Below are 13492 nucleotides of genomic sequence, written 5' to 3'. Positions count from 1 at the left end.
TCCCCAGGCATGTGTTTTCAACACAAACCACAAACCTTTGCCTTCTGGGGCGAGAAGTAGGAAAGAAAGAGACCCTTACCGTGTAGCTGATCGAGGAAGACTGTTTCTTAAAAGGGGGCTATAGAATCATAATTCTCTTTGCAGAATGGAAAACAACAAATGCCTGGTTAAAAAAAAAAAAGACTTAGAAGCTGAATTATATTAGAACTTTATTTCTTCTGTAAGTTCTTATTTTTCCCATTTTTACCTTAGAGTGCCCCAAACCAGGTAGCCACCCCAATTCAGCATGGCCCCCTCTTCTACCCAGATGTCACCATCCCCAGAGGAGCTGTCACGAGGGCTCTGGTGGCCCAAGGAGCCATGAAAGCCTCCGTGGTTGTGTTGCAGTTTGTCACTTTGAGCTCAGTGCTGCTTGGTTGTCCTGATGGAGGGCCTGAAGCGGCCCTAGAGCCACTGCAACTCTCCCCAGGGTCCTTGGCTTCCCTCCCCAGGGTCCTTGCCTTGGCCTACTGCTGCCCTCTGTATAAACTTGTGTTCAGCCCAGGATTCTGGGGGCTTCTTCCCACTGGAGAAATGTTGATCCTAAAAAAGCCTAAAGTTTGATGAACTGCTCAGTATAAGTACTTTTCTTACCCAACAATTTCCAGATCAATCTCAACTCAGTTCTCTCAGTCTCAATTCCAAGTAAAAATTTTTTTTTAGCACTTTGCATATTTAAAGAACTCATCATCTCTATGTCCACATTCTCCCTATATTTTATTGTGGAATTTGGAAACATGTGGGCTTCCCAAGTGGTTCAGCGGTAAAGAATCTGCCTGCGATGTAGGAGACACACGTTCACTCCCTGGGTTGAGAAGATTCCCTGGAGAAGGAAATGACAACCCACTCCAGTATTCTTGCCTGGAAAATCCCATGAACAGAGGAGCCTGGTGGGCTACAGTCCATGGGGTCTCAAAAAGTTGGACATGACTGAGCAACTGAGCACGCACACATGGAAATGTGGAGTATTTGAGAATGATTCCCTCAGAAACCTAAAAATCAGATTAGGTTGCTGACATACAGAAATCCAGCTGTATATGAGGATCTCTGGTGTTTATAAAGACATTGTCCATGGCAGCCACTGGCTTTTTATACATGATGTGATGCCCAGCATAGCTGCAAGCCTAGAATCACTTGCTCCAGATTGGAAACCCAGCCACACAATCTCTTAATGGACTATCTCTTAATCTCTTATGTGACCTACGACAATTCACTCGTTTGCTCCAAACCTCCATTTTTCTCCTTTGTAGAATAAAAACTTTTTAGATGAAAAACCCATCAAGAAAGGAAGCTGTGTCTGGTGCGCTGAGTGCACTCAGAATCTGCATTTGTTCGGAGCCCCAGTACCTGAGCTTTGATGTCGTTCCTTGGGTTTTATATCTTATAACCCTGAGCTTCAGTGCAGCCTGTGCTTGTAGCTAGAGTTCCTTGTGGCCTCATCATCTCAAAGGGTGTCCCTCTAGCTATCAGAATCTGGGGTTTGAGGAAAAGTCTCAGCCAAATAGAACATATGCAGCTCCCTGGGCTCAGGTCTCCAGCTTCTGTGGGAAAAGCAGTATTTCCATCCTTGTCCTGACAAACATGTTGCAGTGGTGAGACTCCTGGGAGAGTGCTGTTTATAAAAACTAGATTGGAATCACCATTTATTAAGTGAAGGTGTATGTATTAAAGTGACAGAGAACCATGTTTTAATAGGGAACTGGTGGCTGCAATAGCTACCCTGATATATAGTGAACAGCATTAAAAATTGGGGCAGCCCCTGGCAAACATTTGGTATGCACCCAAAATCATGATAGAAGAAAGGTTTAAACCTGCTGTAGTCTGATATTTCACTTCTGGAAATCTGTCTGACTAAATGAACTCCAAATGGGGAGCGCTATATACAAGAAGATGTTCATGGCAGCCTTAATTATAACAACAAAAATTAGAAGTAGCCAATTGTCTGATAAGAAGAAAGTGGGAAAGTAGATGGTGGGACAGCCACTGAATGAAATATCTTATGCCCTTTAAAACGAATGGTTACAAAGCCCACACCCCACCATTGATGATGGTGCTAAGTGAAAAAACAATACCCAAATTATATGCATAGCAGAACTGCAATGTCATGAAACACATATCTGAAGAAGATTACATGAAAATACGAAAAGAAATAGAGATTATGGGAAGAGGGAAAGTTTATGAATGTTTTTTTCTAACTCCCCAAATTTTAGCGTATAGTTTTAATACTTTTATTATTTTTCTTTTATTTATTTGGCTGAGACGGGTCTTAGTTGCGGCATGTGGAGTCTTTTTAGTTGTAGCTTGTGGGATCTAGTTCCCTGACCAGGGATTGAATCCAGACACTGGGAACTTGGTGTCCTGGCCACTAGACCGTCAGGGAAGTCCTGATACCTTTATTTTAAAAAGAAGAAGAAGAAGGGAATGTATTCGAGAGTAGCAGTAGAGAGGAAGGGGGGAATGTTCCAGATGGATTTTAGAGCCATTGAGGCAGCAGATTGCTTGCTCTGTAGGACTTGGGAACAGCCTCCAGGGTGCACTACTGTCAGAGGGGTAAGGTTTCCACCCAGTGATTTGTTGGTCATACAGCTCAACCTTGGCCTTCCCAGGTGGTGTGGTGGTAAAGAATCCACCTGCCAATGCAGGAAACTCAAGAGATGTGGGTTCTGTCCCTGGGTTGGGAAGATCCCCTGGAGGAGGAAATGGCAACCCACTCCAGTATTCCTGCCTGGGAAATCCCACAGACAGAGGAGCCTGGTGGGCTAGAGTCCATGGGGTTGCAAAGAGCTGGACGCAACTAATTATGCCCAGCTCAGTCCTACTGCTTTTAGTGGTTAGCAATATCAGAATAAGGCAGTGTCTGGGGGGCACTTGGATGTGGGGTATGGCCTTGCCCTCGGGCGTTCCCCACCTAACAGGACCAGGATCGGCTGAGAGCAGCAGGGCAACGCTGAGGAGAGCACACCTGTCTTGTCAGCAGATGCCGCAGGCTGGGGGCCTCCAGTAACAGATGTTCACTCCCCACAGTTCTGGGGCTAGGGGTCCAAGGTCACAGTGCCAGCAGGTTGATCCTGGAGGGACTCCTCTTCCTGATTTGCAGACGGCTGTCTTCTCGCTGTGTCCTTAGGCGGTAGAGAGCGAGCATCTCTGTCTCTTCTTATAAGGGCACTAATCCTGTCATGAAGGCTCTACCCTCATGACCTCACCGAAACCTCTTAAAGGCTTTGTCTCCAAATACTAACTTTGAAAGTTAGGCCTTCAACTTAGGAATTTGAGGCACACAAACATGCAGTCCTTAGCAGGCATGAAGGCAGAGTGTGGGACGGAGGGGCGTGGGGGGTGGTGAAATCTTTGTAGCTGTGCTGAGGCCTGCCTTTGACTTTCTTGGTTTAGTCCAGGAAAGCAGGGTCTGACTGCTGGATTTTTTTTCACCCTTGCCGGCTGTCATCGATCAGGAAGGAAGAGGCCTGTGAGGTGGGGACTTGGTTTTGGGTCTGGATCCTCACTGCAGTGCTCTTATGCTGACAGTGTGCCCTTCCTTGTTGCCAAGGGGACAGTCACCCTCCTCAGGAAGGTGTGGGAATCTCTCTTGACGAGCCAGGTGGGTGATGCGCTCACCAAGCAGAGGCCTTAGTCGTCAGTCAGAGGCAGGAGTCTCAGATGTTTGTAGCATCCAGAGTGAAGGGCCTTGCTCTCAAAGCTTCTGCCGTGTCTCAGGGATGTGATAGCAGTCCTGGAAATCACTACTGAGGACAGACAGACGGTTCCAGCAGAGGGACAGCAGATGGTCGGTTGCTCCTGGAGAGATGTTTGGGCTGGCACATCCGTTCTGTTGACTGAAGGTGTTGCTGTACTTCTCCCCTCCCCCCATCCCTCTAGAGTCAGATGGAGTTCAGCATCTCCTCCTTATCCATCCAAGAGCCGAGCTGCAGCACCGCCGGTGAGCCCAGGCCACCATCCAAAGCTCCTCAGGGTTCGCAGGCCCTCAGGGCCCCACAGGGCGGCAAGTCCTCCAGCCTGGATGCCCTGGGTCCTGCCTGGAAGGAAGAGGAGGCGTCCTTCTGGAAGATCAACGCAGAGCGGTCCCGCGGGGAGGGCCCTGAGGCCGAGTTCCAGTCGCTGACCCCCAGCCAGATCAAATCTATGGAGAAAGGGGAGAAGGTCCTGCCAGGCTGTTACCGGCAGGAGCCCGCGCCAAGGGCCAGGGAGGCGAAGGCGGAGAAGCCTAGCCCCCTCCGCCAGGAGCAGCGGGCAGCTCCCAGTGTCAGCACGGAGTGCGAGAGGCCCCAGCCCGCCCAGGCCTGCGCCAGCCCCCCAAGCGAAGCCGGCCCCTCTGGGCCCATGGGAAAGCCCGTCTCTCCCGAGGTCATGGAGGCTGTGGAGGACATGGAGGATGCTCTGTTCCTGGAACCCGTGCCTGTACAGGTGGGTGTCTGGCTTCAGCCAGGGTCTCCTTGCTGAAGGGATGAGGGCTGCCTCACAGGGGTGGGCGGGTGGGCCACAGATGTCCATACCTCCTCCTTCCTCTGCCATCCCTCGGCGGCCTGCTGGGTTGTCACTCAGCTCTGCAATCAACAGACATGCAGGAAACGTGTTCAGTGAGCCTGTCTGGGTGCCGTGACTTGTCTGCCTGCTGTGTGGTTGTGTCTGAGATGCCCCCTGCCCTTCCCTGCTTGTGTGAGGGCAGGTGATGAAAGATCATGGGGGCAGTGAGCAGAGGACTCAAGGGGGAAGCTGGCAATGTGGGTGGGGTTTGAATGCCAGCTCCACGCAGGGGCCTGGGAGGCTGGGCTGCTCTGTGGGTGAGGAAGGGAGCTGCAGGTGTCCTGAGGGCACATGGGGAAGCAGGCAGGACCCCCAAACCTCCACCAGGAGCAGCTGTGCTTGTTTGCAGATCACAGGAGACTGGCTTCGGTAGTGATGGGCAGCTTCTCGTTTCCAAGCAAAACAGAGTTAGGTGTCCCAAATGGAGTCCTAAGGAAAGGACTTCTTTCTGGGGATGCAGGAGAAGGAAAAGAAAGATCTGAGAGGCTCACTGCCGAGGTGCAGTGAGTTGTGAAGAAAGGGCCGTGCAAGAGAACAGGCAGTGCCAGTGGCTTCTCCATGTTTTCCCAGTGTTGTGGAGCACAGACGTCTAAGCTGCTCTTCATTACTTGAGAAAATTCAGGAAAGAGAAAAGGAAGTATTTGGTTAGGACTTTAAACAGAGCTAGTGCTGAAGGATCACACTAAAATCCAAAATAAATAAGTGTGTGTGTGCGCACGCGTGCCCATGTGCGCACGGTAAGTCGCTTCAGTCGTGTCTGACTCTTTGCAACCTCATGGACTGTAGCCCGCCAGGCTCCTCTGTCCATGGGATTCTCCAGGCAAGAATACTGGAGTGGGTTGCCATGCCCTCCTCCAGGGGATCTTTCCGACCCAAGGACTGAACCCACGTCTCCTGTGGCTCCTGCATTGCAGGCGGATTCTTTACTGCTGAGCCACCAGGGAAGCCCAAATAAACAGGTAGTGGTATTTCAGAAGGAGGCTGTGGTTTTGAGACATTGTTTTATAATGAACAAAGAGATACTCGGACAAGGCATGTCTGAGAACCATGTCTGGGGGAAGATGGTGGCCTACTCGTGGACCTGGGTGAGGCGATGAGCAAGGCTTTGTTCATGGAGATGGATGGCACTTCCCAGAGCTTTACTGCTTCCTGACCTTCAGAGCTTTTCTGGATGCGCTGCAGTGCTTGCTTAGCTCTAGGGAGGCGCAGGGAGGACAGCCATGGGGTGATGTGGGCCCCCGGGTCCCTGAGGAGCACCGCCTTGTGATGCTGGCCCTGAGGCTGGCTTCCTGCCCAGTGGCTCCCTCTCACAGACTCAGGCAGCCCACTGCTCTCTTGAGTCTGCAGTGGGGTCTTCCTCTGAGGGAAGCATTTATATAAGATATGTGAGAATCTTAATTGTAAAGAGATGCAGGAAAGTGTTTGTGTAGGGGCTGGGGTGGAATGTGGGACAGAGCCCATGAAATCCTCTGAAAGAACTGATTTGTGAGTGCAGAGCAGAGTGAAATGCTGCTGCACTGAGAACACTGGTAGGAAACCAGGAAAAGGAACGTATGCCTGAGCCCCTTTGGCTTTTCAAGCTCTGGCTCAGTCTGAGGGGCAGCAAAGGCCTGAGATGTGCCTCAGGGGGGCTGCTTAGCCCATTGTCTTCGTTGCCTCTGTGGAGGGGCCTTCCATCGGCAGCATGTGGAGGGCACAGACTCAAGGCTCCCTTGCCCAGGAAGGCTGCAGCCACCAGGTAAACATGTACTTGTGTTAGACCCAGCAGGAGGGCCTCTCAGGTGGCTGGCGGAAGGCTGTGGAAGTGTGTCTGAGTCAGCTCACAGATGGCCCTTTAAACCAACCCCATGTCCTGTAAGTGGGCAGTCTGTGACCTGAGGAATGGTCCTGGGTCGGGGAAAATCACTCCAGAACCTGCCACATAATCTGAAAGAAAGAAGTTTTATATCCTTTCTCTGTATTTTTCACTCCCTCAACTTGGCGATTTGCTTTGTCTGTCACCATGTATGTGTGTTTCATATTAGAAAGACTATCTTCCTAACTTGTTCTCTTACTCCACGGGTGACTAAATTAAACATGCTCCTCATTCAGAAATAGAAAAGATACATTTTCTCCTTTTCTCTCCAGGTGGGGACTACAGGCTGCCCTCAGGCGTGCCTGGGGACAGAAAGGGATATGTGTTGGATCCTGGCAGAGTTTGGCTTGCACTGAGCTTTATTTAATTTTCTGGTTCCCAGCAATGAGGCAAATTGAGGTCAGGGAGCCTCTGAGACCAAGCACTGTATTTCATTTGGGTCATTTTAAATGAGATGCTGTTTTTAGATTGTGCTGACTTTAAAAAAGCCTCATGCCTTACTTTGGTGTTTTTATCCCTTCTACAGGTCAGCTCAAGTAATGTCATCTTGAAGACAGGATTTGATTTTCTGGACAACTGGTAAAGTGGATTAGACAGAATAAACAAACCAAGAATCCCCAAGTCTTTTCCAAAGTGGTGTGGTGAAGGGGGAGATTAAACAAAAGGGCAGCATTCCCACTCTTTCCAGAATCATTTGGAAGCTGGTTAATGTTGCCTTGGCCAGCTCTCCAGATTTTTCCCTTTTTGGTAAGACCAGATATCTGTGCTATTTTCAACAATTTGATAACAGTTTTACATCTGGAATTTTTAAAAACTCATAGGAATTCAGTAAATCTTAAAAATAAAATCTGTGCTCTAGCTCTACCCAATTTCCCCCCTCGTTCGAGAAAGTTTTCTCAACCATGTCACAAAAGTCAGAGAGTGATTCCCACCTCCTCTCTGTCCCCACCCTTTTAAAAATGCACGGGGCTCCTTTTGACGAGTGGCTGTTGAGGATGTCCTCAGTAGTCATGGCGCTCGGCGCCCACTGTGACCACGGGGAGACCTGCCTGCCCCTGAAGTCCACACCCGCAGCCCAGCTGTCCGGCTTCCGCGTGCGGAAGCCAGGCCTCTTCCTCTGCGGAAGCCACGCCTCTGTATCACGTGCCACCCTTCCTTCACATCACTTCCAGGAGACAGATCATGGGCACGTGGCAGAAGTCATCTTTAAACTGCCTGCCATGCTACTTACTCAGACTCTTCATCTTTGTTTAACAAGTTGCATGTTTTAAAGTTTTGTATTAACTTTACATGATTTTGTATCTAGATTTAGCAGTTATAGGGCTGCCGCTTTTCTTGGGTTTGTACCAGTTTCCCCTTGGAAGTTCTTTGCTACTTTCCTGACCTTTTAGGTGTTTTCTGTCCTGGGCATCTGCAGGAGTCAGGGCAGATGACAGGCATTGCTGGAAGACCAGGCTATTCTGATTAGTTGCGTTGGAACCTTCTGGTGTGAAGCTGGCAGGGGTAGCGTATGTCCTTCATCCCAAGAACGGGTCAAGCTGTGTCACGATGGACCCTCCCTCAATCCTGACCACCGACGGAAGTGGAGTCGTTTGTGCATGGCCCCAGCGGCGCCCCCTGGAGGCCTTCGTGGTCATGGCAACAGCATCTCCTGGAGGTGGACTTGGCTGCCTGCTGTGGTCTCTGCTGCTGGGGAGGTAGAGAGGGGGGCGGGTTAGGGCAGCTCTGAGCCTACGCAGAAGGGCAAGGTGTCCTCCACCCAAGATGGGATGGCGTAAGGTCAGAGGAGAGCCCCTGCCCAGTGACCCCCAAGTGGTGTGAGCCTGTGATCCATGCCCTGGCGTGATCTCCACGTTGCCTCTCACTGTGTTCTCACCTGATGCCTTAATCCCTGCAAATCCTGCCAGTGAGCACCTGGTTTCAGTATCAAAGTGTGTCTTTTTAAAATGCCTTTCTGTTTCATATGACATTCTGAAATGATTTCTAGAATATTTTATCTGGCTCCAAGGTAAAGCACGTGGCAACTTGTTTTTTTCCCAGAACACAGAACACAGAAGTCGCTCAGTTGTGTCCGACTCTTTGCGACCCCATGGATTGTAGCCTACCAGGCTCCTCAGTCCATGGGATTTTCCAGGCATGAATACTGGAGTGGGTTGCCATTTCCTTCTCCAGAAAGTTTCTGCCAAAACTGTGGCCTAGCCAGCTTTTGGTTTGGTTTCTGCCAATTGCATTATGTCCCTAAACCTCATTTGGCTCCTTGGGGTCTTGAGTTTGACCTTCCTCCTCTGGTGACTGACTGTACTGTGGTGAACACAAGTTCTTTCTGCCCTGTTTAAGTAGAGTTGAAACATTCAAGGGAAAAAGATTCCTAGCATGGTGATGAGGGGGAAAGAATCATAGAAATCCCAGATGGAATTGCACAGCTGGGTACCAGCTCCGCAGGTCAGCCACTGAGCTTCAGAGCTGGGCTTGCCAGCTGTCTCCACTTCCATCTTTGAGCACAGTGGACTGTCTTAGAACCCATGCTTGAAAGCAGGGTCTGCTTAAGGAAAAAAGATGTCGAGAAGTTGCATTCCTTAGTGTTGGCATATCAAGAAAGAAGGATCTGTGTCCTGGGACAGTTAGCCAAGGTGATCTATCTGTTCTTTTAAGAGAGAACTCTTAATTTCTTTTCCACTTTCTCATAAAACCCAATATTCCCATCCAATTCTCCTGGTAGCTGAGGGGATTTGGGGATTATTGAAAGGTTCTGCCTCTTTTATCATCATCTGGGTATTCAGATGGTATTCAGGTCTCTGTAACAATATCTAAAGTTTCATAAATGTACAGCCTCCTGAGATTAAATGTAAAATCACAGTTTGGGAAATCCTAGAGGGAGTTCTGCAATTGTATTGCTTTGCAAAGTAATAAAACTTGAGAGGGAGCGTTGATGGCCTGGAAGACGCATGTGCATGTGTCACTGTCCTGCCTGAACTGTGATTCTCCCCTTAACCCTGGGCAATCCATGTTAAGATGATGCCTTTCACCACCCTCCTGGAACTCTATGTTTGGTATGTCCAAGTAAGGGAAAATTAAACTCACGTTTGCCACCTTTTTTTTTTTTTTTTTGCCACATATCAAGATGGCATTTCTAAAACCAGATGTTTATATTATTTTTAAAATTCACACTTTTCAGTTGAAGCCTAATGTGGTTTTGCATTCTTCCTCCTTTATCCTGGCCACTCTGTTGTCTGCTCCTGAGTTTTAGCTCAAGGATTCGGTGTCTTGCTTTGGGTGACTGTAACTGCAAATTCTCCACCAGGAAGTTAGAAACCAGTCTCAGTTCTTTCACTTGGGATCCCTTCCTACTTCTACCCTTTAGGTTTAGGGGTGCCACCTGCTTTGGGAACAGTGGGGCATGGCCCCCAGCCCCATTGCACCCCCGTGGGTGTCAGAACAGCCTCTTCTTTGATACACATTTTCAAAAACGAAAAATTCTTACTGACTACTTGTAACTTGGTTGTATTTTGTATTAACAGCCTTTAATAAAGCCATTTAAAATTTGTTCAATGTGTCTCTTTGGGACCTCTGCTGGAGTTAGAAAGCCTGCTAGGATGATTGCTGTTGAACCCAGAGGTGAATAAAAGGATTCATACTAGTTAAAACCAGCTTGAAACCTTGCTTCAGCAGGCCCCCTTTGCACAGTCCTGCCTTGGCCCTGCAGGTTAGTGGGAAGCAGTAGCCAAGGTGCACAGCCCCCAGCAGAAGAGATGGGCTGTACCCCAGAGAGCTCTCATACAGCCCTCCAGTGACATGGAACCCAGGGCATGTCTTTCTAAGACAAGCTGATGGCATCAAGTGGGTGAGTCAGAAGGGCAGATGCCATCTCCCCAAAAGCTTTCACCTTGAATGTGATTGAACCTGATTTTTCTTGAAAGAAATATAAACTTGGCTCATGAATTCTATTTTGTTCGTTAAGGTGCAGGTGGTAGGTTACCAGTTGTAGATTGACAGAATGCTTAGATGTCAGTTTTTAAAACTAATACCCTCTTGATTAGTACCATTTTTCTAGATACCGTGCTGCTGCTGCTAAGTCACTTCAGTTGTGTCCGACTCTGTGCGACCCCATAGACGGCAGCCCACCAGGCTCCCCCATCCCTGGGATTCTCCAGGCAAGAACACTGGAGTAGGTTTCCATTTCCTTATCCAATGCATGAAAGTGAAAAGTGAAAGTGAATTCTCTCAGTCATGTCCGATTCTAGTGACCCCATGGACTGCAGCCAACCAGGCTCCTCTGTCCATGGGATTTTCTAGGCAAAAGTACTGGAGTGGGGTGCCATTGCCTTCTCTGCTAGATACCATATATATGTGTTAATGTATGATATTTGTTTTTCTCTTGACTAACTCTGTATAACAGGCTATAAGTTCATCCACCTCCTATTTGCAGGGCAGGAGTAGAGAAGCAGACATAGAGAACAGATTTGTGGACATTGCAGGCTAAGGAGAGGGTGGAACGAATTGACTGAGTAGCATTGAAACATATACATTACCATATGTAAAGTAGATAGCTAGTGGGAAGTTGTTGTATATCATAGGGATCTCAACCCAGTCCTCTGTAACAGCCTAGAGGGGTGAGATGGTGTGTGGGGTGGGAGGGACCTTCAAAAGGGAGGGGACATATATGTACTTATGGCTGACTCACATTCCTGTATGGCAGAAACCAACACAACATTGTAAAACAAGTATTCTCCAATTAAAAATAAAAAAAGCTAATACCCCCTCAAGAAAATGGGGGTTCCAGGTGTCAGACTTCTAAGGTAGCATGCACGGTGGGGCCTTGCTGACCACAGATTTTTGGGAGAGCAAGTGATTGTACTTGCTGGCTCTTTGGTATTACAGTGATTTGATGAAGTGTGTGGACCAGCAAGTGTATGTATATGTATGAGAAGAGGCAAAGTAGGTTTCCCCTAGGTTTGGCAACCTTTATGGTAGCTCAGTATGTGGAAACCACATAGCTACCAAAAGAAATAAAAGTCTTTCTATGCAAGAGGGAGCCATCAGCATAGACACAAAATATATCTGGGTATATTCAACACTTTGCAGCCCGGAGGAAAGATGTTGAATCTGGGGGACAAGAACGCTCTCGGTTGTTGGGTGGGGGTATTCATAGGGGCTTGTCTAGAAATTTTCATTGGTCTGATCATATGCTTATATGTAATCTAATAAACTTATAGGTGCCTTGATCCCAAAGGTGGGGGGGCACCATAGGAGGGAGTCAGTGATTCTGAATCCCACCAAAACTCAGGTAGAAAGCAAGTGAGCAATTCTGAATATAAAATTAAAAGTTAACAGCAGCAATACCAACTAGAAACACAAATAAAAGAAAATCAACTCATAATGAGAATTGAAAATATAAGGTATCCAGGAATCAACTTTAACAGTGTACAAAGACTTTTTTTTTTTTTTTTAACAAAGAAAACTATAAAAGGAAAATAGAAGGTGTAGAAGAAGAGCTGAATAATCCTAGGTGGAATAACAATATTATAAAACTTCATTTTCTTCCAGTCATTTTATAAAGTTAGTGTAACCTCAACAAAAATTGCAGTTGGGCATTTGAGGAAATTGGATAGATTTACATTAGACTGTAGGTGAAAAATAATAGTTCACTGAAAAATGAGAGAAGCCTTGTCTGTCAGTTATGAAACATGTTTATGGGTCTTGGTGCAGGAATAGATTATTAGATCAATGCAGAGCTTGGGGACAAATGCAGCTGTTAAAGGAAACTTAATTTACAATTAAAGTGACACCAGAAATTGGCAGGGGAAAGGAGGATTCACTATAGGAGATCTCAACATGGATTCTTACACAATTCTACATAGAAGGTAGACTCCATAAAGATTAAAGACCAATTTATAAAAGATAAATGGGTAAAGCTAATAGAGCAAAGTGTTTTGTGACCTAGGGCAAGAGCAATGAAGGACTTCTTTAGTAAAAGTTCAAAAGCACAAACCATAAAGCAAAATACTAATGAATCTCATACATGAAAATTAAGGATTTCTGTCAATGAAGTACTATTTCAGTAGAGTTAGTGGAAAGGATGGGAGAAGATAATGTGCTATGTCAATGCCAATAGTACTAAGTACTATTGGAATTGTACAAAGTACTAAGGACAAGTACTAAGAATACATAGGGGACTTCCCTGGTGGTCCAGTGGTTAAGAATCCGCCTGCCAAAGCAAGGGACATAGGTTCGATCCCTGGTCCAAGGAGATCCCACATGCTGCAGAGCAACTAAACCCATGTTCCACAACTACTAAAGTCCACACACCTAGAGCCTGTGCTCCACAAAGAGAGAGGCCACCGCGATGAGAACCCTGAGCACTGCAAGTAGAGAGTAGCCCCCACTTGCTGCAGCCAGAGAAACCCATATGCAGCAGTGAAGATGCCGTGCAGCCAAAAATAGACAAAGTACAGAAGGGACTCTTGCAAATCAACAAAAAGAGTCCAGCAACCTTAACAGAATTAACATTACAGAAAATCCTTAAAAACTGTCAAGCATATGAGAAGTTGCTTAAAATAGTTGATAATCAGAGGGAGAAAACTGCTCCATAATGCCAAGTGTTGGCAGAAATGGGATAGAGCACTGGTTCTCAACCTTGGGTGATTTTGCACTCCCTGGGGACCTTTGGTAGTGTGGGAAGACATTTTTTTCATCACCACAACTGAGGGTGAGGCTACTGTTGGCATCTAGTTGGTAGAAGCCAGAGATGCTGCCAGACATCCCAGAGTGCACAGGACAGCCCCATGACAAAGGATACCATGCTGTGCCATGCTAAGTTGCTTCAGTCAAGTCTGACTCTGTGCAACCCTATGGACTGTAGCTTGCCAGGCTCCTCTGTGCGTGGGATTCTCTAGGCAAGAACACTGGACTGGGTTACCATGCCCTCCTCCAGGGGATCTTCCCCACCCAGGCACTGAACCTGCATCCCTTAAGTCGCCTGCGTTGGCAGGCATATTCTTTACTAGGGCCACCTTTGGAAGCCTAAAACAAAGGATAAGCTAGTCCAAAATGTCAGTA

General features: G+C 47.5%; 1 protein-coding gene across 1 annotated transcript in view; it reads left to right on the top strand.

Moving 5' to 3' along the window:
• Positions 1–9980, top strand: part of C28H1orf198 (chromosome 28 C1orf198 homolog) — a 35050-nt gene extending 25070 nt beyond the window's left edge. Inside the window, exons 3-4 of the mRNA XM_027530349.1 lie at positions 3916–4461; positions 6963–9980. Of these exons, the coding sequence (XP_027386150.1) occupies positions 3916–4461; positions 6963–7019 (603 nt within the window). The 3' untranslated portion in view covers positions 7020–9980. The remainder of the gene's footprint in view (positions 1–3915; positions 4462–6962) is intronic.
• The last annotated feature ends 3512 nt before the right edge of the window (positions 9981–13492 follow it).

Source organism: Bos indicus x Bos taurus, chromosome 28 (genome assembly GCF_003369695.1).
Source record: "Bos indicus x Bos taurus breed Angus x Brahman F1 hybrid chromosome 28, Bos_hybrid_MaternalHap_v2.0, whole genome shotgun sequence".
NCBI classification, from domain to species: domain Eukaryota; kingdom Metazoa; phylum Chordata; class Mammalia; order Artiodactyla; family Bovidae; genus Bos; species Bos indicus x Bos taurus.
Note: the sequence above shows the minus strand (reverse complement) of the source record. Positions and strands in the feature narration are given on the sequence as shown.